This window comes from Chaetodon trifascialis, chromosome 7, assembly GCF_039877785.1.
Source record: "Chaetodon trifascialis isolate fChaTrf1 chromosome 7, fChaTrf1.hap1, whole genome shotgun sequence".
Taxonomy (NCBI): Eukaryota; Metazoa; Chordata; class Actinopteri; order Chaetodontiformes; family Chaetodontidae; genus Chaetodon; species Chaetodon trifascialis.
Genome location: NC_092062.1, coordinates 21188079 through 21210465, shown reverse-complemented (window position 1 = coordinate 21210465; position 22387 = coordinate 21188079). Strand labels below are relative to the sequence as shown.

At 43.7% G+C, this 22387-nt stretch overlaps 2 protein-coding genes across 5 annotated transcripts; one reads left to right on the top strand and one right to left on the bottom strand.

Moving 5' to 3' along the window:
- Positions 1-184: 184 nt before the first annotated feature.
- usp5 (ubiquitin specific peptidase 5 (isopeptidase T)) lies at positions 185-12729 on the bottom strand. 4 transcript variants are annotated; one of them, XM_070965628.1, is made up of 20 exons: positions 12475-12729; positions 11770-11898; positions 11543-11609; positions 11320-11447; positions 10876-11021; positions 10433-10617; positions 9750-9844; positions 8575-8768; positions 8260-8331; positions 7431-7518; positions 7164-7289; positions 6933-7086; positions 6420-6582; positions 6237-6325; positions 5932-6117; positions 4847-4990; positions 4608-4750; positions 3544-3694; positions 3258-3342; positions 185-1120 (listed from the first exon to the last, which is right to left on the bottom strand). In XM_070965628.1, exons 1-20 carry the CDS (start codon positions 12580-12582, stop codon positions 1027-1029), a joined length of 2547 nt encoding a protein of 848 aa, XP_070821729.1. In that variant the 5' UTR covers positions 12583-12729; the 3' UTR covers positions 185-1026. The 4 variants fall into 4 exon arrangements, with proteins under 4 accessions (XP_070821729.1, XP_070821731.1, XP_070821730.1 ...); XM_070965630.1 differs by having other exon boundaries at positions 5989-6117; positions 12475-12718; XM_070965629.1 differs by having other exon boundaries at positions 11543-11606; positions 12475-12653.
- An 8-nt stretch (positions 12730-12737) lies between these two features.
- Positions 12738-20624, top strand: p3h3 (prolyl 3-hydroxylase 3). The gene is made up of 16 exons (XM_070965632.1): positions 12738-13607; positions 14649-14833; positions 14974-15132; positions 15903-16095; positions 16188-16319; positions 16467-16609; positions 16788-16877; positions 16955-17007; positions 17087-17166; positions 17253-17380; positions 17465-17560; positions 17745-17895; positions 18017-18134; positions 18295-18370; positions 18471-18611; positions 20166-20624. Exons 1-16 carry the CDS (start codon positions 13316-13318, stop codon positions 20325-20327), a joined length of 2199 nt encoding a protein of 732 aa, XP_070821733.1. The 5' UTR covers positions 12738-13315; the 3' UTR covers positions 20328-20624.
- The last annotated feature ends 1763 nt before the right edge of the window (positions 20625-22387 follow it).

The following is a 22387-nucleotide window of genomic DNA, read 5'->3' as shown; positions in this document are numbered from 1 at the left end:
ATGAAGCTGAGTCAAGTTCTGCACTTAAAAACACAAATAACCTAAAGGATACAAGCATTATCCGCGTTAATCTAACCCGTCGCTTAAACGTGTCAAAATCATAGTGTGGAAAAACCGACTGGAGACGTGACAGTCAGCTGAAAAGCAGCTCCACGGTGACGTATTGAAAGAGAAAAAGGCAGAATGACAGAAAGACAATTCTTTATTTGTCACAGCAGAAGTAACAAAGGATTTGTTTGCAAAATAAAAACGAAGTAAAATGAAAATCACCCAGGAATCACCCTCACCAAACTTCTAAGAAAAACAAAGGTGATTTGGTGTTTTGACTTTTTTTTATTTCCTTTTTGTAACACACATTTGAACTGTTATTGTTTGATTTACTGACGTCTCCTCTCATCCCATTTTGACTTCACTGAAACAGGCAGAGGAGGAGTTAACACCAGGCTGAACCCGGCGACACCAACTTGCAACCGTCCAATAAAAGAGGAGGGGGCCGGAAGCAACATATTTGGATGGAGGGGGCAGTGACTACTGATGGCAGTGGAAATCAATAGTCAGGACACAGATTAAAGGTGATAGGTGAGCACAGGTATTAATAAGGAGTGAATGGACTACGAAACCACAGTCCCTGTCATGTTCTGGGGCCTGTTCCAGGAAGCAGGGTTTTGGACGATCTGGATGTATTTGCTGAGTAAAACCTCGAACAGATGTGTTAACAGATTTCAGACGGCTCTTAGTTTTACTCAGCGGGGTCCAGGTGATCTGCTCCTCTGAGCAAGCCAGCGGTTTGTAATCAGTGGATCAAAAGAAAAATCCCTTCCCCACCCCAAACACCATATCTGTACATCTGCACCAAATTATTTCACTGCGCATATATGCAATCTGAGAGATTTATTTACACTTTTGTCAGTTGTGAAGCGTGCCAGGACATTTGTAAGAGCTTGGTGGGGTGCGACAGTGAGTGTCGTCTTGTGTGTTTGCGTCCACGTTTCTCCTCCTTCACCCCGAGTGTAACGCTCCTTTGTCTCAATCAGCCACTCTCCGATAGAAGTATAGGTATCCCAGGTCTTTGGGAGGTTTCTCAGAAGCACACACCTTCTGATCGTTAAAGATGACCCACCTGCAGAACAGAGATCAATTAGTTCACAAAGAGCTCCGAGATAATAGACGATGCTGTGGAGTGCTGCACAATAGAGTGGCTTTTTAAACTGGCCTTATTGGAAAATGAAATATCCAACGATTAGTTAAACAGACACCAACAACATAACATTTGAAGATATAATGGCCTGGTTTTTGAGCAATTTTGGGTCATTTAAGCCCAGTGTTCAAAGAAGCATCCACTAGTAGTGTCAATTGGTGAGCATGTCTGAACGAAAAAAGATGATGTGTGGGGTGCCACAAGGGTCCATTCTCGGACCACTTCTTTTCAATATCTACATGTTGCCCCTAGCTCAGATTATGGAGCGTCACAATATTTCTCAACATACTTATGCAGATGATACACAACTTTATATTTCTGTGTCGTCACATGACTACAGTCCCTTACTTTCACTGAGTGAGTGTATTCATCAAATCAGTGAGTGGATGTGCCAGAATTTTCTTCAGCTTAATGCAGATAAGACAGAAGTGATTGTATTTGGCCCCAAAAATGAAAGGTCAAAGATCAGTGCCCACCTTAACTCTGTGTCACTGACAACAACAGATAAAGCCAGAAATCTTGGTGTACTTATTGATTCTGACCTGAATTTTAACAACCATTTAAAGCTGATTACCAAATCAGCCTACTACCACCTGAAAAATATAACCAGAATTAAGGGATGTCTGTCCAAAGAAGACATGGAAAAACTTGTTCATGCATTCATTTTTAGTAGGTTGGACCTAAACAAAGAATCAATTAGGCAACTACAGCTGATCCAAAATGCTGCTGCACGAGTCCTTACAATCACCAGAAAAATGGACCATATCACACCAGTCCTCAGATCACTACATTGGCTTCCTGTGAGTCAAAGAATAGACTTTAAAATCTTACTGTTGGTCTACAAAGCATTAAATGGTCTAGGACCAAAATATATTCTAGATTTATTAACTCCATGTGAGGTATCCAGACCTCTAAGGTCATCAGGGACAGGTCTACTGTGTGTTCCCAGAATCAGAACCAAACAAAGTGAAGCAGCTTTCAGTTATTGTGCTCCTCACCTGTCGAACATTCTCCCTGCACACCTGAGGTCTGCACCAAGTGTCAGCTCATTTAAATCAGGGTTGAAAATATTATTATTTGCTACAGCTTTTTTTAAATATACTTGCTTAATGATTTACTTAACTTGCTAAATTATTGCTACATGCTAAATTATTGTCTTTTACTGGCTTCTGTTTTTAATTTTCCTTTAATTGTATTTTATTTTTATTTTTATATTCTCTTCTAATCTCTTTCTTTCTTTCTTTGAAATGTGTGATTTTAATGTATTTTTATGCTTCTGTAAAGCACTTTGAATTGCCTAGTGTATGAATTCCATCCATCCATCCATTTTCTATGCCGCTTATCCCTTTCGGGGTCGCGGGGGGGCCGGAGCCTATCGGGGTACACCCTGGGCACATACACACAACCATTCACACTCACACTCACACCTAGGGGCAATTTAGAGTCACCAATCAACCTAATGAGCATGTTTTGGTCTGTGGGAGGAAGCCGGAGTGCCCGGAGAGAACCCACGCATGCACGGGAAGAACATACAAACTTCACACAGAAAGGCCCGACCCGGGAATCGAACCTGCGACCTTCTTGCTGTGAGGCATGCGCACTACCTGCTGCGCCACCGTGCAGCCCAGTGTATGAATTGTGCTATACAAATAAATTTGCCTTACCTTGCCTAGTACAAATCATTCATTCTGTTATCAGAATATAAAATAAATCTGCCATTTTCTTCCTAAGTGGACAGAAACTGGTTAAACCTCAGTTCTGACAGGTCACTACTCTGCACGGCACTCTCATTAGAAGCCTCCACCGTTCAGACCAGACCTGGAGTATAGTGCCCCCTGCTGAGGCACTGTCAAACCGGCTACTCCATTACACCAGAATAGGCTTTTTTAAAGACATTTAATGAATACATGAGCTCCTGATGAGAGAACAGAAAGTATTTAATTTGTGAGACCGAACTCTTTGAGACTTGCGCTGCTTTTGAACGGTCGGTTCAGACTTTTAAAATGAGGCTTTGAAACATCCCTTCATGCTAGAAACACAAGTACAAAAACCCACTTACTGCTGATCCTTCTTGATGTGACAGACGTAGTGGCCGCACATTGTGCTCGTCCCCATGTGGCTGATGAATGCAAACAGCTCATACTCTGGATAAAGGAGAGAAACCAGGAGTTCAGTTATACTTAGAATATCTGAAGAACATAAGACTTTAGACAGAAGGTAGTAATGACAATGCCGCCTATACTTCATGCTTCTGAACAAATCTCTGCAGCTAATTTGTGAGGAGACGTTCTGAGGTGGTGATCGTTTTGAACGCCTCCTCTGTGATCGCTCTCCTTGGGACTCACTGCCTGGTCCGTCTCTGACGCGAGGCCCAGGCGGAGGATCTCTGCCACCCTCGCTCTCTGCAGCTGAGCGGCCACCTTCGGACACATCCATGGACTCCAGGTCATCCAGGTGGGAGAAGATCCAGTCCACTGCCCGGTCCAGGACATTACTCTGTGAAACACACATGCGCACACACGCGCGCACACACACACGCACACGCACACGCACACACACACAGGTTAAAAGAGGCATTATCAGAGAATATCAACATGGAGCTTTTGTCAAATATAAGCTTAAATATATCAGATGGATTGTTCTAGCTTTGACACAGCATGATGTGGTAGCTAATTTTTAATCAGTGTTGTGATACTTCAAAGCATTTAAAGTATTATTAAAGGTCACATCTATAAAGGAGCCAAATGTCTGATAACGTCACACCAACATAACTGTGGACAGCATTAGTCAAGAGAGTGGTTTCTGAGCACAAGAAACGAAGAGAAAGAGCAGAGTCATGCAGCTTAAGTGCTTCCTCTGACTCAACAGCAGACTGGTGCTGTAGCTAATGATGGGACAAGAGCACAGAGAAAAGCTTTAGCTCCCTTGATTGTCCAGGTTGGAGGTTTGAGGGTCACCCAGACTGGTACATGCAGTTCTCTGCAAAGTTAACTTAACCTGTCAACAAATAAATGCCAAAGCATTTTCTAAATGTGGACCCTGGTCTGCAACCTCCAAAAGCTTCCACGAATTACTGCACCTGAACGCTTTCCGTAGGTGCTTCAGTAAATGTTAAAAGTCGTGCAGGGACTCTGAGTTTTCTGTGTCTGCTAGTCATCAGCAGTGTTTTTAACTCATTTCTGGCTCTTTCATTTGGACAAAAACTGTGGTAGCTAATGTACATAATTTTGTCACGACCACAAAAATCCTGGAGATGCAGTCAGCAAAATCTAAGACGCCATACAGCTTGGTTTAATGCAACTTTAAGTCAAATCCTGCTACTCGTTTTTGTTGAGGTGTCAAGGACAGAACTAGTGGCACGTGGAATTAGCAAAATCTCCATCTCTAACGGACAGAGTTCGATTCTAACCGTGGCTCGAAGTGCTTTGGTTGCTTGGTCTCGGCTGAAGCCCATGGAGACGATGGTGGCCAGGTGCTCCTCGGAGAGGCTCTCTGTGGGTGTGGTCCCGGGGCCGGAGCTGCAGCCTGGCAACACAAGGGGGGCCGAGAAGTCTGCAGCCAATCAGAGAGAGGAGAACATGTGAGTTTGGGGAGCGGTCAGACTGACTGATAATTTGCTTTCTGCTAAACTCCCACCGCTCTGCACACCTGGGTCATCCATATGGCTCATGATCCAATTCATGGCAGCGTCGATTCCAGTGTTCCCAGTGTAGTACACCGCTTTCCTGCAGGCCTCCAGTGGGAATCCCATTTCACATAACTGGGACACAGTGGAGTCGTCCAGGACTGGAGCTGAGAGTGTGTTGAAAGGGAAGTTGAAATACTTGGATGTACTTTGTGGAATGTGCTTTTCATATTGTCACTGTTGTACTTTACATAGCAGAGAACAGCCGTGCTTGCTTCTTTTAATGCAGCTATCTTGAGATCGCCGGTTAATTATTTCGTTATCTTGAGATGACAAAGCTTGTTTTATTGTGGGAACAGGTTAATTTATCTGTTTATCTTAAGAAAACAAAAGGCAGATTCCACAAGATAACGAGAAATGTAATTATCTCAAGAAAACAATTTGTTTTCTTGAGATCATGGGATGATTAAGGAGGACTCTGCTCATTTGATCAAACCTCGTTTCAGCCGTCAAGATCACTCATAACTGTCACGGAGGACTGATTTCAATGTTATCTTTAACAGAAAGACACAATGCAATTTCTGCCGGTGTTAGACCTTGACTGAAGTACAGCCTGATGTGATGACCAATGATGGATAATACTACTTGATCTGACATTTTGTTGTCAGAAAAAGCCATTTATGCACGCTGGCATCCAGATCTCTGATACACATTTTAAGTAATAAGAGGAGACAATCTTTTGTCTTCTAGTGATAACTGGTTGATTATCTCATTATTTCAAGATAACAAAATTAAAAAAAAGTAAAGCACAGCTGTTCTCCACTTCTGTAACTGAGCATTTTTTAAGAAAATGACAAAAGGCAAAATAATGAAAATAATACAAAGAAACATCAACTTATATTCTCCAAAAACACAACCATTATTGCTTTTTCAATGTAAAATGCAACTTAAATCACTTCACATTATGCAAAAAGTAAACAAATAATAAGGCAACGGAAGGACGCAAGGAAACAGAAAAGGCAGAAAGAAAGAAAAGGAGGAAACGAGGGGGGACAAAAGAACGCCGCAGAGGACGAAGGAGAAGAGAGGAAAAGACAGACAGACTAACACAGCAGTGGGGAGTAGAGCGAGTCGTCCTCCTCGTTGCCATGGGAACCCAGGATACCTTTAACCTCCACGTCTGGGGTCATGAGTGGGGGCGGGGCCACCTCTGGCAGAAGCTCCTCCCCTGGCTGCTGGCCGGTGGCACGCAGCGCGCTCAGGTCCAGAGTATCAGGAACGTCGATGCTGACGTCTACAGGGGAGAAAAATAAATAAATAATCACACAGCCGTCAAAATTGCTTTACCCATCCATCCACGACAGTCCAGACGTTTGTTTTCCGATGCAAACATCTAACAATGTCTTTGCTCACCCAGCTTCTTGGGAACCCAGTCAAGGCCAAAGGTGAACTTCTTAATCTGGATGACCAGGTGGTCAGGGAAAGAGGCAAAGCGGGTCGTTCTGACAAATGAGACAAAAGCCGATATTAATAAAGACACCTTCGGATTTGTTTCAACCTATCGCTTTCAGTGTGTGTGGCTGCCTCTCTTCATACTTGGTAGCAGTAGTCTTGGTCTGCACAGCTGAACTCCAGAAGTCTGTGAGGATCTCCGGTTCACTGAGGGCAGCCATGCAAGCTGTGAAGGGGATTTGTGCACGCACTGTAGGGGCTGATGAGTCCCCCTCCTCACGCCGGCGTTCTGCCTCCTGAAGCTCTTCTGTGAGAGAAACACGGCTGAAAACCAACTTGTACACCCCACTGTGATCAAGACATCAAACAAATAACTTGTCTATTGGTGTGGAAACATTTTTATGATTTAAAAAGATAAAAAGGGTCATGTTAGAGCCTCATCAAAACACTTTAAAGCAGCACCCAGTTTACCTATCATGAGGAGTCAGATACAGACCCTAAAAAAGTTGTATAATGTCTTGATGATGAGAGTTTTCTTTGTAAGTAAAAGAAAATAACTTAAATCATGTCCACTTCTACAACCTCTTCATCGTCCTACACTCTACAATGAGCACAGCTCATGCAGCTGCCCATGTGCAGACTTGAAGATCGTCTCACCTGTGTTGGTAGCCTGGTCCATCGGCACAGGCAGCTGGACGATGTAATCCACCCGCTGTGTGTACTTGGCTTTCTGTGATTGCTGACACACAATCCTCTCCTCCACCAGGAACCTGAAGGCTTCAGATGGGTTGGACCCAGAACGACAGTTCCTCTGTAGGTGAAAGAAATAATAATATAAGACAACACCCGAGGAGCAAAACGAGAAGCCGAGTTAGAGTGTTATTTTACCTCCACCATGTTTATGAAGTGCAATAAAAACTCCTGAGCGTCCTGTTGCCGATTGGTGGAGAACTCTGGGTGGCCCCGTCCAACAAGTGCTTTGAACATTCGTGGTGCAATGCCGATTTGGTCTCCCTGCAAACAGGCAGTTTGATTTGTCAGTGGTGAGGGCCAATGTTAGGCGGACCACATTCTCACTTATTTCTGAGAGTAAATCCCACATGTGCCATGAATATCTGACTTGTAAATCCACTGTGACGAATTGTGTCTTCTTACCCTGGGTTCAGATGCACCATTTTCATCTCCAGGGTCTGGTGCTGGTTTGGAATACTCTCCTGACAACAGACCATACCCGAGCTTGGCTCTGTGGTAAACAAACAAAGCTGACATCACTGCACATCCAACAATATAGCAGAGTCTCACACAGGAGGAGGATTTGGATATAGGCCTAGATATATTTTTGGTGCTCAAATAACATGGGGGGTGTCTAATCAGGAAGAAGACTTTCTCATATCTGGTGGGAACAGAGAAAATTTTGCACAGCAACAAAATTAGATGTTCAGAATTAGGCCACATACATATTGAATCTAGAAGATTTCAATTTTCAGCTGAAACATAACATCATAGTGTAAAATAATCTTATATCTGATGAAATGAGTGACAACTCAACAATAAAAAGTGCCAAGACCACATCAGAGGAAGGTTTCACTTCTGTGTTCACAACTGCAAGCTCTGTCAGTTTAGATGAGACACAGTAGAAGCAAAGCTCTTTTTTTCCTGCAATGACACAGAGCTTAAGTGACACGCTGCCAGGTGTCAATATAGGTCTGTCTAAACCCTGCTGATATCAATGAAGCATTTCGATTCAGGGGGATAACCCACATTAAAAATAAAAATCACATTTAAATATGGAGCTGCCAGGAAAGGAGTCCGTAATCGGCTTTGTGTCTGACAGCTGGCGTGCCATGAGTATTGCTCGTGCATTTATGTGCATTTTCATTTTCAAGACAAACTGGGAAAAGTGCAGGACGTGTGTTGAATGCATCTGATGGTAATACAAGATCTCGTCATAGGAAACGAGCAGACAACAAGAGAGGACACTCACACTTGGGTTTTGAAGTCCTGGGTGGGGTCGCTGGGAGCTTCATCAATGATCTTGTCAATGTTAGACACATACCTGGAAGGCATGAATAAAAGGATATGAAACAGATTCTTTATATTCAGCGTCTTACTGTTAACTAACAGTGTGAAAATTGTCATTTTTAAAAGGAATATCAAAAATAAGAAGTAAACAACATTTTGATTGGAGTCTGTCATAAGGCTTAATATTGTCTTTCATCACAGGAAGTGATGCAGTCAACATAACAACTGAGAGGAACCAGAAGGAGGATGGGAGCGATGAGTAAAAGAGGGTACTGACTTGCTCTGGAAGTCTGGAACAGTGAAGAGCACTTGCATGACAGAGTTGAGGTAGCAGCTGTTGCCCAAGTTCTTCATGCCCGTCAAGCCGGGGCCAAACAGTGGCCGTAGGGTGGTCCCAGACTCCTGGATCACCTCCCACTCCCCTACACGCTGGTTCACAGCAATCTCCAGCTCTGTCATGGTCCGCTCAGTCTGAGAGCACAAAAGTCAAAGGGATAAGAAAACAAAGGTACAAGCAAATAAAATGATAAGCTGTATTCTTCATTAAGTGTGTAAAAGCATGTTTTGAAAATGACGAGTAAAATTAACCAATATGAGCATTAATGACAGCAGGCAGATGAGGAAGAAACTAGAAAACACATCATTACAGCACTAAGTGGTGCACTTTGTCTTCTGCTCCACTATAGCACAACTCCTCCACCCCCTGTCTGTGCAACATCATTATGTGTATGCAGCAATACATTAGCTAGACGAGAAACAACATTACAGTACACGCTGAGAGGTAGAGAGCTGAGGCAATTGTGTAGTCTGTAGTCTGCAGTCTGCGTGAGAGGAGAAGCAGGTGGCAAAGAAATTAATGGCAACAGGGAATCAGTAGAAACAGTTGTGGAGTAAAATATCTGGAACTGGGGACAGTAGGTGGATATAATACTGGGTATGTTGTGAAAGTAAGAGCACACAAGGAGAGAGGCTACTGTATTACTATAGTCAATAAGTTATAATACTACAATAGTGATTTAATATTGTTATATAAACATATACAGAAGGAATAATTAACAGTGTGCTGACAAGAAAATGAACAAGATGGAAACCAGACAGAAAAGTTGTCCAGTCATTCAATGATGTGAGTTTTCTGTGGTATTAGTTCTTTAAGTGCTATTGGCTCTCTAACACTGCAGCTGAATTTCTGACCATGTGATCCATTGCTACTCTCTGAGGCAGAGCAAACCATAACTGTCTGGATGTCTGCCAAAAAGAAAAAAAAATCCAATATCTCTGACTACATTTGTAAGATTTCAGTCGTAAAATAGAGGCCTGAGCACTACTCTGTCTACAGGAACTTGCACCGAAGTTGAACCAGTGGGAAGATGGAATTACAATTGTCAATGACAGAAAAATAAAACGCAAAAAATAGTCTGTTTCCACTAAAAGCAGCAGAAAGACAGAACTTGCCTTCTCCATGGTCATCATGTCGATGCCGAAGTGAGCGAGGTGCTCTGGTAACTTGGAATCCAGGACCATGTCATCCTCTTCATAGGAATACACATCTGGACATACAAATCAGTGGCAGTTAAAGGTAATGAAGCCTCAGAAAAATGCACATACTGTATATTGTCCAACAGAGGTCAGCCACAGCCTATGTGTCATGCCTTCAGTACATTAAATCCAAGCCAAATCCCATTTCATTCTCGCTTTTAACAGTCAAAAGTAATGTCAAGGTGATTTTACATGTATTGTTAAGATGAAAAATGATACGAAATGAAGGATCCCAAATAACTTTAATCAAGGTTTGGGGTGATTGTTTGGCGGTTCACTCAAAAAGTTAAGGTGCTATACAGGATGAGTGTATGTCCGCAAGATATGTGTAGATATATGTAAGATAGATGAGAAGGAGACTTTAGCATGACAGCTAATGTGGGTTGTTGTTCAAAGTCTGTGTTTGGGTTGTGTAGCAGGATGCAGTCTGTTCGTGTTACCTTCTGACATTACTGCTTCATCTAAACATGGCTTAAAATGACACAATTAGATTGACTCTATGAAAACAAGTTCTCTGTCTACATAGTCAAAAATGCAATTTAATTTAGGTTAAGCTTCAACATTTTTACCACAGAAAACGCCTTATGCCATCTGCTCACCTGCTCCATCAGGAGTGATGGTACCGAGTTTGACGGCAAGTGGGTACCCTGTCTCCTGGAAATGGAGGAGGGCGTGGTTGTTGCCCCCGGAGCCATCAAAATACCTGCGACCACACAGCACTTTTCCATCTGTCAGGTTCATCCAAAGATTCTCCTGGAGGTCACACACCTCACACCGCCAGCCGCTGGGATGCAGAAAAGGTACAACACTATGAATAACATAATAATGGAGTCTAAACGCATAAGTAATATTGCCTGGACATTGTCTTCAGCGATGTTAAAACACTTCCAGAGATTTTGTAGTGCGTCAAATCAGCTATCGCATTTGCAGTTTTGCACATTTTTTCTTCAATTTATTGCAGAATGTAAGAGAAGTTTGTTCATAAAGTCTCCAATCTATGAGGAACTGCATGGTAATGAACAGCTGTGACCTAATGTCTCACCTGGGAGGGATCTTGACTCCGTTGTCAAGTTGTTTAAGGTCAGCGGCACGCCTCGACTCCTGTCGCACCTCTCCATCCCACTGCTGAACTTGTAAGGTGTGAGACACTGAGTCGGCTGCCATGATACCCGTCATTGACAAAGACACCTTGAGGAACGGCAAATGAGTCGAGAGGAACAAATTACACCTGGCAAACAGCTCATTGAGATACTGAGAGAAACACAGTTTATTATCCATATGTCCCAGTGTGCATGTGCCCCAATGTTCTAGTACTAAAGGATACATGAACAATATATTAAAGGAAGAATAACTTGTCAAAGATGCTTGAGAACTGCATATGTTTGCAGCAAGCATTTGTACTAATGAAAATAATCACTACATTTTAAACTACTTTTTACATGATGACAATGTGAGTGCATTCGACAGAAAACACAAAAGATCTCACCCGTTCTCTCACAACATCAGGCATGGTGGCGAGGTCTTCTGATGTCACTTCCTGTCTGTCAGGTAAAATGACCACCTTTACATCTTCTTCATACTGCTCCTGCTCCACATCAAAACCACCTTCAATCCCTGGACAGACCAGAAACAAGAAGAGGGGCACACACAGGTCAGGCTAAAAATAGGACACCTGTATGATCTGAGTTTGTATTGTTTCATGCTCTCACCTATAGCCAACCTGGTGGGCTTTTTCTTGGGTGGGTGTCCAGATCCAGAGTTATTGTCGTCGTCCTTCTTTGAGAATAACAGAGGATATCGCAGAGTGTTGAGATTAGGTCACTTGTCATGGAAAGAGATGGTGCTGACACTGTCAGACTTAATGTAAATATGTGTCAATGTGGAACTGCACACTGTCATATGGAAAATACTTCATAAAGTAGAATGATGTGCCCACCTTAGCCTTGCGAGTCCGGGTGATGTGGAAGTAAGCCCTCTGACCAGTCCGAGCATGGTGCCTGTCCACATACTGACTGCCAAAGCCCAGGAAACTGTTCATGCACACATACAGGCCTCCTTCACTCTCCTGTAAAGAAGACACAGTCAGTGTTTAATGTTACCACCTGTTCTTATCTCTCTCCATCCTATCATAATAGTGGCAAGTTAAAGTCGGTGGTAATATGGGTGTCTTAACCATGTCTCGTTATCAGTTACCATGTTTTAGCCAACTAGCTCTCCAGACAGCTTGCTAACGCTTGCAACGCTTTAGCTCAACACCGGTTTAATGCTCTCTGTCGGGAGAAACTTCAAAGTTAGAACTGAGCTAAGTTACGTTAAAAAGCATCAACAGTCACAGCCACTGTTGTGATCACAAAACGACTAACGGCGAGTTAGCTTGCTAGCTTGTTTGACAGTATACCCAAATACACTAACACAGCTAGCTAACAAGCTAGAGTTTCCATTACAGTGCATTATTAGCTTAGCTTGACGCTAGCTTGCTAGTTAGTTGAAACAGGAAAATGTAGGAAGCCAGTGCATCAAAATAGGGCAGCAGTGACAAAACGTTACAGTAGAAAAAACGAGAGAGAGTGAAGCAGAAAGAGAAATGAAACTGCACTGTTTGTTGGCTGACGTTTTTATGTATAAAGGGAAGATGGCTCACCGGCGAGGAAAATGACAAGGCGCATTCGTCTTTGTGGACACGGTCCCCGGGCTTCGGAACCCGAATTGTGGACAAAACCGACATCAAAACCTCACCAACATCCGCCATGACAAGCTAGCTAGTTCCGCCTTTCAGTGGGACACTTGCTCTTCTGAGTTTGGACACCCAGCCTCTTGATTCCCCGGCTCGGAAGAGTGCCCGTTGTCTAGCCCGTCTTCTGCTGTCTGTGTTTGGCTGAATGAATCATGAGCTGTTGCCTTGTATTGAGTGAAGGCCGAACGAACTCAGTTGCCCGCACGCCGATGGGCTGCGGCTCGTTACCGTAATGTGTAGAATATCGTAATTTTGCAATGCAGAGAATATATATTCACACCGCATCTACCAAAGCTAAGTTACTGCTTAAATCCATGTCTGCGTGTGGTGGTTAACTGTGAATTTGTAAGCAGTGATTTACGTGTCCACCAGTCAAATGATGATTCATTTCAGAGATTTTATATTTCTATATTTACGGTAACGTCCGTCGAACTCAATCAATGGCTCCCTCTGGTGGCTACATAGAAGTACTGCAAGTTGACTTGCTGAGTAACAATCTGTTGAAACACATCGCGTTAATTAGCTCAGAACAAGTCAATAAGCTACATTTACATTTGTTCAAACAAGCGAAATTATCAGTCAGTCGGGGGCGTTAACAGGCAGCAGAAGTTAAAACACCACGTTAAACGACAGCTCCTACTTTCCTCAAACGAGGGAAAACTTTCCTCCTTCGTTCCCGAAATGTTTCCATAGTCCCTCCTCTTCTCCCAACTCTCCCGTCTCCTCCGCAGGATTTGTTTCTCGGACCATGGCGCTGCACTCTGCTTATTTCACTGTATACGTGGCGTTTCATGTTGTTATCGTCGCATCATTTCATTTCACTTCAGCAACCCCGGGCGGCAGCTCCAGTGTTTCGTCCCTTCTGCAGCCATATGATTTTCTGTATTACAGTGGAGTACGAGCATATTTTGGCGACGAGTGGGGAAAGGCTGCGGAGCTGCTGGAGAAATCCATCGTGACCAAGGACTCGCTGTTCAGAGTCCGCAGACAGTGTCATGATGACTGTGTGGTAGCAGGGAGAGAGGCTCTGGACAAACTGGGTAAATGATCACATATCAAATATTGTGTGTTTTGAGATGCAGTTAGAGATTTGGTGTTCTTACATGCAGTCAGTGGCGTGGCAAATGTGTTGTTATGGTCGTGTTCATCTGTGATTTATCAGTAATCACTTGATCTTTATGAACAATGAATGAATTAAAGTCACACTGACGGTACAGCAGCTTATACACAGTCTGTAACGTGAATTCAATGTAATGCCTCACGTCCATCACCTCGCTTCAGCCCATGCATGTGGTGCCCAGCCTCTCTGCCTTGAACTGAAGTCATGTTTACTTGTGACCCCTTATATTATGGCTTTGAGTGTGTGCACCAGCTGTCAACACAGCACAGTTCAGAAGAGGCCTGAAGTCAAAGGTGAAACTAATCAGTGTTTCCCAAGAAAGGACAAAAATGAAACATAATTTTGTGTCACAGAAAAACTGTATTTCTATTTTAATCCCTTTTGTATTGTGACCTGTGTCATTTATCTTGGGACCCTTGGGGGGCCTCTACACCAATTTGGGAACCGCTGACTTATGCAATGGATACATTTATTCAAATGTTCACAAATTTGTGGAAAAACAAATTACAACATTTTTGCCTTAAGTTATCACATTTAGCTTTTATTGTTGTTTTAATGGCTGATTTAACACATGGCTGAGGGGCACCAGTCGAAAATGAGCCTCTTCACTGACAGTGGCACATTCACAGAGACCTTGTTCAATGTCCATTGTTGCTAAATAAATGAGCTGCTTGCCTTCACTCTTTACTAGCAGTAGGCCGAGCATTTAGCCAAACAAGCCACTTTGGATCCAAGATGATTACTGGTGGGAATCTAGATTACCATGAAGTCACTGGCAGCCTCTAAACTCTTGTTATGCATGCATAGTAGAACAAACAGAAGAGGCTTCAAATGCTCCAAATGTTCACAATGAACAAACAGTGTTTATTATTTAGACATTATTATCTTTTGTGTGAATGATGGACAACGTCCGATTGTGTATTTCACCCCGAACAATGATTCTTGTTTTGTGTGTTGTCAGACTCTGAGAAGGGGAGTCTGTGGGACCTCTGGGCCTTGGATTGGGTGCAGCAGAAGGCTGAGTGTTTGAGGTTCTGTATTGGACGCTCTGTCACACCTGCAGGACAGCTTCCTGTTTCCACTGACATAGAGTATGAATTCGGCAGCCGCAACCCTTATAACTTTCTGCAGGTCACATATTACAAGGTAAGCTATTCTTCAGGAGCTATAAACATCTATGACGTACTAATTACTGTGAATTTCTCTGCTTAATCACTGCTGATAGTCTTACACACTGCACTCTTGTCCGTGTGTGCCGTTCACACTCTCCTCTTCCTGTGCATCAGCTGGAAAAGTTGCAGAAGGCGGCATCAGCAGCTCATACCTACTTTGTGGCCAACCCCAGTCACCTGGAGATGAGGAACAACATTGAGAAGTACAGACGGATGGAGGGAGTGACTGAGGAGGCCTTCCAGGACAGAGAGATTGAGAATGAGAAGCACTGGGTGAGGAGGGACGTGTGATGTCTTAGAGGGGAATGGAGTATAAGGACGTATTTTGCACATTGACTGCTGCAATGGGTAAATCTTCATACCAAGAAATCATATAGTATAACGTTTTTAGGGCTGTGCGATATGACAGTGTATATCGTGTGATAGCAGAAAAGCGTCTCTTGTTTCATATTATGTTCTATTATCAGTTAGGCCATATTTTTCGTCATTTGGACAGTGCTTGGCGTTCTTCCTCACGGCACGAATGCAGGCAGGAAATTTGCATGAAAGCAACACAAACAAATCTGGAGGAGAGTAAACTTAACACAGAGCAAGGTAATTCTGAACAGGGGAGAGACTCCAACCAACCAATGCAGTCGCAAATTTACCAAGAATGTGCTATATCGTGATTTGTATCGTTGTCTGGATGTGAAATGACCTGTAATAATAATAATAATAATAATAGGAAGACAGAGACAAAGTATATGATAGTAGCCACTCTAGCCTTCCATAGACAAACTATTTGTTCACTACTATTAATATTTTGTCATGGCCTGAGGGGCTGAATTCCTCTCTCACACCTTCACTTTCTCTTATCCAAACCTGGTTTTACTTATTAAAGTCCTCTGCCTGAACGACTTGTTGACACACGATTAGGCATGTCTGAAAATAGGCTTAAATGGCCCATGTAATCACATGCACTCATCTCTTAAGATGTGTCCACAATGAGCAGAACAATTCCAGTTTAGCAGCATCTTCTTCTATTTCTTCTTCCTCAAACCCAGGTCCTGTATGATTCTGCAGTGCAGTATGAGGCCTCCTCTGACTGGGTGCAAGTAGCAGAGAAATGGAAAGCGTGTGTGAATGAAACGCTTCGGCAGACAGATGAGTGCAGGGTGCAGTGTGAGGTGGCGTCCCAGCGGCTGCCCGAGGACAGGGGAGTGGACAGCGTTGACGGCGTGTTTGAGAAGGCTGCAGGTAAAAAAGACGGAAAGCAAAGGCTGAAGCTCGACTTTTCTGCAGAAATACAACAGGGAGTAGCTGTCACTACATCTCTTTTTTCTGTGTAGCTCTTTCCCTCTCCCTGCTCGCGTGTCGGCAGTCCTGTGTGACTCAGGTAGCCACAAGACCGGGAAGGATTTCTGCTCAGGAGGACTTCCTGCCCTCACAGCTGGAGCATCTGCATATTGCACAGTTTAAAGGTCAGAGTTCGGAGGTCAAACTGGAGATGATTTCTTTTATATATTCAGTGTTATGATGCAGTGTGGTGTGTATCTTCCCCTGACTTTTCTTTACCTTATTCACTTTGAACCCACCTCTCCTTATTTTGCATCCCTGCTCCTCCACAGCTGGTGATATTAGTGGAGCAGTGCAGACTCTCCGCTCTCTTCTCCTGTTTTACCCCTCTGACAAGGACTCCCTTGACAACCTGCAGCTCTACTCTGAAACACTAGGGGGAGACACAGAGTCGCAGGGCACACAGCCTTCTCAGGTACCACCTAATGGCCATTACACTAAAACCATGACTGTGGTTGTTCCCTTCATGTTTTTACTTAAATATAAATAAAATGTGAGGAATTACTGTCTATTCATTTCAGATGGCAAATTTCTGTTTCTTTTTCTTACTTTTGCTCATGCTGACTGCATGTTTGCATGTATTTGCCACACAGGAGATTGTCAGATACATCAGTCGCTCTCTGCAGGAGAAGAAGCTGCTGTATTTTGGCATGGAGAACCTTGACTTCACTTTCATCGACCCAGTAAGTGCAGTGGTAAATATACAATGTTTTGATCCGCAAAACTGTCTCCACAAATTCAACGATTGCTCTCCGTTTAGGATCTGTGGACCCCAGAAGATGTTGTGCCTGAATCGCTGAGGGATGTCTGGAGGTGGGAAAGACTTTCAGTGTCAAGATTTGGTAAAAGGTAATGTGAAGTCAACTCAGGTTTGTTCGCGTTTCCCTTTCAGAGCTGAAAAAGAGAAAATGAATGAGAAAATGAAGGAGGGAGAGCAGCAGGAGGAAGTGGACGACAGTGGATTTTTTGCAGGTAAGATCGCCGTCTTGTTTCAGTCCGTGGTGGTTAAGAGTTCACCAGTTTCCTCTCTCATCGTGTCTTATTTGTCCCCTCTCCAGGTGGGTCGGTCCCTCAGGTGGGTGTGACCATCACCATGGACGACAGTCTTCTGAACGGGACCAATCGCGTAGTGCTCGACGGAGTCATGACTGAGAAGGAGTGTGGCAGAATAATGCACTTAGCAGCAGTACGTTCAGATTGTCCAAGTGTCAGGCCTCCTCAGACAGAAACAGCAGCACGCTCACCCGTCATTTCGTCTCGTCTCTGATAGGCCGCAGCATCTGCCGGAGACGGTTATCGGGGACGGCGGTCCCCGCACACGCCTCATGAGACGTTTGAAGGCCTGACTGTCCTCAGGGCTGTGAAGGTGGGTGAGCAGGAGATGACGGGAGCAGAAAAATAACCTGCGCTCAGAATGAATTAACTGCATGTGAATTAATCAAAGAGCCGAGCATCAGGCTGTCCTGGTGAGCAGTGGGGATCTCGTGCTTGAACACAATTAATGAAGTTGAGGTTTGTTTGTTTTTACATAGGCTTAACTTCTTTTGCAGTTGGCTCAGGACAGCCTGGTGAACCAATCAGATGCCAGGCTGTTACACGAGCTGGGCGAGAGAGTGAGAGTGCTGCTGCACTCCTACTTCAGGAGCCCCTCGGGACTCTTCATTTCTTTCACGCACCTGGTCTGCCGCAGCGCCGTCGCAGGTAAAGCCAGCGTTATCCATTTCACTCAGAGCTGATCTCTGTAAGAGCTGCAGCTACAGTGTTTCCCTGTCTTCTGACTTTTCTGTTCTTTTGGGAAGTAAAATTGCTCCTCTGCCCTTAGGTGACCAGAAGGGCAGGCTGGACCTGTCTCATCCCGTCCACGTTGACAACTGTCTCCTTGAGCCGGAGACCAAGCAGTGCTGGAGAGAGCCACCAGCGTTCATACACAGAGACCTCAGGTACGCAAAAACAAGCAGCAGGGAAAAAGCCAGCGGCCAAAAAGAGAGATTGTAGCAGTAATGATATGTAAAACTACGCCAGTGTATTTGTTTCAGTAGAAGCATTGAGACTTTAGTTTAATTCACAGCTTAACTGGCACTGTTTTTTTTTCTCTCACAGTGCCATTCTTTACCTGAATGACAACTTTGATGGAGGAGAGTTGTTCTTCACTAACAGGGACGCCAAGACAGTAACAGTAAGTCACTTTTCAGCCATAAGTCACTTCAGTTAGTGATGGTTTTAACCCCGCTTTGTTGGACCTCGTGGCCTCTAACCCTCCTCCTCCTTGTCTCCAGGCTCGAGTAAAACCCAGCTGCGGTCGCCTGGTGGGTTTCTCCTCAGGTCCGGTAAATCCACATGGTGTTACTGCAGTGACCAGCGGCCGGCGGTGCGCGCTGGCCCTCTGGTTCACAAAGGAGAAGTTCTACAGGGACATGGTGAGCATTATGACGGCGACACGCGGAGCTGACCTCCTCCTCAGGTCGGACCTGCTTCCTGCAGTCATGTTGTTGGTGTTATGACAACGGTGTTGGGTAACACGACCAGCTGCAGCGTAATGCAAATCTGGTGGTTGTTTTAGTGTTTTGGCATTCACAATGCCCGCTCTGTGATCATGTCATGGAAGTTTCCTTAATCTTAATCACATATCTGAGTGGGAAAAGATGAATCATTCAGAAGCCGAATAAGTTTGTCAATCAAGGATGTTAAAGAATCATAGGACCCTGTTTCCCAAAAAGTTGGGACACTGCATGAAACTTAAATTAAACATAGCTCGCTGATTGACAGGTGCTCAATTGAGAACAGTACAAATGTTTCACTTCATCAGTCATTGATTTTTGTAAATATCTGCTTATTCTGAATTTGATGGCAGCAATACATTTCAAACAAGTTGGGACAGGAGCAACAAAAGACTGGGAAAGTTGTTAAATGTTCCAAGAACACCTGTTTTAAAGCAGCTTAACTGGTAACAGGTGAAAGTGTCATGATTGGGTATGAAAGGGGCATCCTGGAAAGGCTCAGTCATTCAGCCTAAGTTTACACATGGCAGGGTATTTTGGAAAATGGATATTTTAGCCCCTCCGTTTTCAAACATCATGCACACATCGTTTTTAAAAATGTTGTTCTGTACATGAACCCGGATAAATACGCCGTTGAATGCTATCATAACTATGCCAAGCCTACGGCCGCGAGTGTAAACATAGGTCGCTCACATGACATCAAGTATTTTCAGTCGCATGTTGTTTTAAAAAATGATTGTTTTCCATGAAAAAAACTCAGTTTGCGTGTTAACGAGAGGCCAAACGGCATGAAAACATATGCATTTTCCCTAGGTGTAAACATAGCCTCAGTCATATTGGAGCAAAAACTGTAAAAATAACAAAAATACCAGGAGCTCGCCTAAAGAGTGGCTATTTATTAGTTAAACCAAAAATTAATCTTGAAATAGTTACAGTAACTTACGCACTTTAGCATCATGCAGTCAGTGCAACTTTTAAAAGGAGAATATTGTGTTCTTAAAAACGAAAAGTTGAATTCACAAGGAATAAAACAGCCATGCTCAGTTCAGTGGAGGTTTTTCTGCCACAGCCTTATGTGTCTGGTATGATCCGTAGCTCATGGCGGCTAATGTTAGCTAAGTTTAGGCAGATAGTACTTAATAACTGACATTATTGAGTCAGTTTGTTGACTTTATTCATCTTCTCTCCCTGTGCTACATTTACCTTACATTTTAATACTGACCATTTTCCCACAGTTTTAAGTAAAAGCTACATAATCTCACTTTATTAGAGGAGAGCCACTTTGTTGCCGGAGCCTCCTCACTAATATCCCACATAGGGAAAAAATAACTGGTGTTGGAATAATTGCACAGTACAAAGATATAAATTAAGGCTACTCTTAAGAACAATAAATATAATCAGTCACTTCCAAACATCAACTTTATAAATCAATATCTTTTGTGTCATTGTGGTGCTTTTGTTTCTCCCCCTCAGGAGCGAGAGGAGGCCGAGGCCTTGTGGGCCGCAGATGGACAGAGCGTGGTAAAAAAGGACGGAGAGGTGACGGAGGGCGCCGCCCGCAACGCTCGGAGCCAAGCGCCGAAGGAGAGGAGCAGAGGCAGAGGCCGGGTGACGGGGGGCAGAGATGAGCTGTGAGAGCCTGAACAACGGTGACAGACTGAACCGGCCAAACTGGATCACAGCCTCATCTGCCTCCATTCAGTCCCATAACAGGACCATTACACCAACCAGGAACACGTTTTGTTTTTTCAGCTTTTATGTGCACATTCACTCTTCATCTCGCTGCCTTTTCATGTAAAGCTGCTTACATGCTGTGTTCATACTGTATGTGATGAAGGTAAGTAAGGGAAACACTGTCCAATCTGTGCTTCACCGGCCGATTTCACTCCTTTAAAAATGAAGAGATTAAAAGCGGAAATAAATGTGGACTCTTAAACCAATGCTGCACGAGTGCTCTATACCATATTGACACAAGTGAGGGAGTGTGAGAGCATTAGAGACAAAGAGAGGACAAAAAGGGGCAGAAAAGTTAAAGCAAGGCTGTGTAATCTATTAAGTGATTGCCTCACACCCTCTGTGGCAGCCTGGTGATTAAAAATAGAGGGTTAATACTTTCTCAGGCTGTCTGTCTGTTAAGAGTAGAAGCATGTGATAAAGATGTGCGATTAAACAGCAGCAGGAAACCGTAAAAGTAGTTACATTAGAGAGTACATCAGAAACTACAGTTTGAGGCAGTAGGAAGGAGAGGAGGGAACAGAGAGAGGTGCACAGGGGGGAGAAAAGGATAGAAATAGAGAGATTACTGTTAATCCCTCATAAATGAGTGCATTTGTTTATGAAGCTTAAAAAATCTCCCATTTAGAATATGGAATAGTAATCCAGCGAGAGATCATTTAATCATTCACGTCCAGTGGAGTGACACTCGACCACCCACTTCCATCTTATCCTTCCCATTACAACCAGTGCCTCCTTTCAGCCCCCCTCCCCTGCTGTGGTCTAGTGCATTAGGGAGCGAATCAAGTACTGTTTATGGCCCATATTAACACTCTCACTCCCCCCTGTGTTATAATCCCCCCGCTGCTGGAGAATTGGGTCGGCAGGCACGTTTAATGGAGCCTTGGTTTTAACCTTTTCCCTCCCTCACACGCTGAAGCCGTGCTGTACCCTAAAAGTCTGCATTAATCTTCGCTTTAGTAGGTGTCACGTCTATATAATGCATCGTAGATATCCTCGCACTAAGCGCCCCGGCTGTCTACTGCTCCAATTACACGCTTGGCAGAAAAGCATGAAATTTACAGCTGTATGATGTCATCCTCCCACATTTTATATGATTAGCAGAAATTATGTAAGGCCCGACAGTGTAGTTATAAAACTGAAATCACAGCATCCTGTTGTCATTAGAACTGAGTGCTGTGTGTAGTGCGTAGTTGACGTGATCACTATTATCACCTATTGCACTCCCACGCATTAATTATCCAACTATTTATGGCCCGAACGACTCATCGGGCGTCTGCTGATGATCTCTGGGCTTCCTGTGTGGTGCTTTACATCACATTTAGGTGTAATCATGACAGGAGATTCAATAGGAGGATCAAAATTTGTGCATTCAGCCAACATTCGTGTCACAGTAGCTGTTTGTGACTGACTGATATGTCATTTAACCCGGTCACCCCACCCTTCTCCGCCGACTTACCCCATTTATTCAAAACGAGGTTAAAGGTTCAGAGACCCTTGCTGGGCTTTATAGACTGAAAAAAGCAGACAAAAAACTCTCCTGATAATGACTTTAAAAATACCAGATGCACTAAAGCAATGCTAGTTATTTAAGCTACAAATAGTAAAATAAGTAATAAGTAAAAGATTTTATACTAGGGATAATGCAAGATCAAGACATCATTGTTCTAACCCAAAATAACACTCTCTGTCTGTCTCTTTATCCTGGCCAGCGCCTGTTCGCCTGCTAACAAATCCTTTTTTTTCATGGTTTTGGTTTTCTCTCAGTTTCATGCTCCATCTCACAGCACGCAGTGCACCAACTCCATCTCCCAAATCCAGGGTCAGCTCAGCCGGCTCAGTCAGTCTGCTTCTGTCGTCACTGTGCTTGAGTGAGCAAAGGTCAACACTTTTAAACTGCAGAACTGTGCTTATCCACACTGAATTGTAGAATAAACCCAGGAAGTAGAAAACACACACAA

What these genes read in the sequence shown, in the direction of transcription:
- usp5 (XM_070965628.1), bottom strand. Translation starts at nt 12,582, where the DNA reads ATGGCGGATGTTGGTGAGGTTTTGATGTCGGTTTTGTCCACAATTCGG. An exon ending in ATGGTGCATCTGAACCCAGG is followed by an intron (nt 7,290 to 7,430) that starts GTAAGAAGACAC and finishes GCCTGTTTGCAG; the next exon opens with GGAGACCAAATCGGCATTGC. An exon ending in GAGCCATATGGATGACCCAG is followed by an intron (nt 4,751 to 4,846) that starts GTGTGCAGAGCG and finishes GATTGGCTGCAG; the next exon opens with ACTTCTCGGCCCCCCTTGTG.
- p3h3 (XM_070965632.1), top strand. Translation starts at nt 13,316, where the DNA reads ATGGCGCTGCACTCTGCTTATTTCACTGTATACGTGGCGTTTCATGTT. An exon ending in TTGAGAATGAGAAGCACTGG is followed by an intron (nt 15,133 to 15,902) that starts GTGAGGAGGGAC and finishes CCTCAAACCCAG; the next exon opens with GTCCTGTATGATTCTGCAGT. An exon ending in CTGCCGCAGCGCCGTCGCAG is followed by an intron (nt 17,896 to 18,016) that starts GTAAAGCCAGCG and finishes CTCTGCCCTTAG; the next exon opens with GTGACCAGAAGGGCAGGCTG.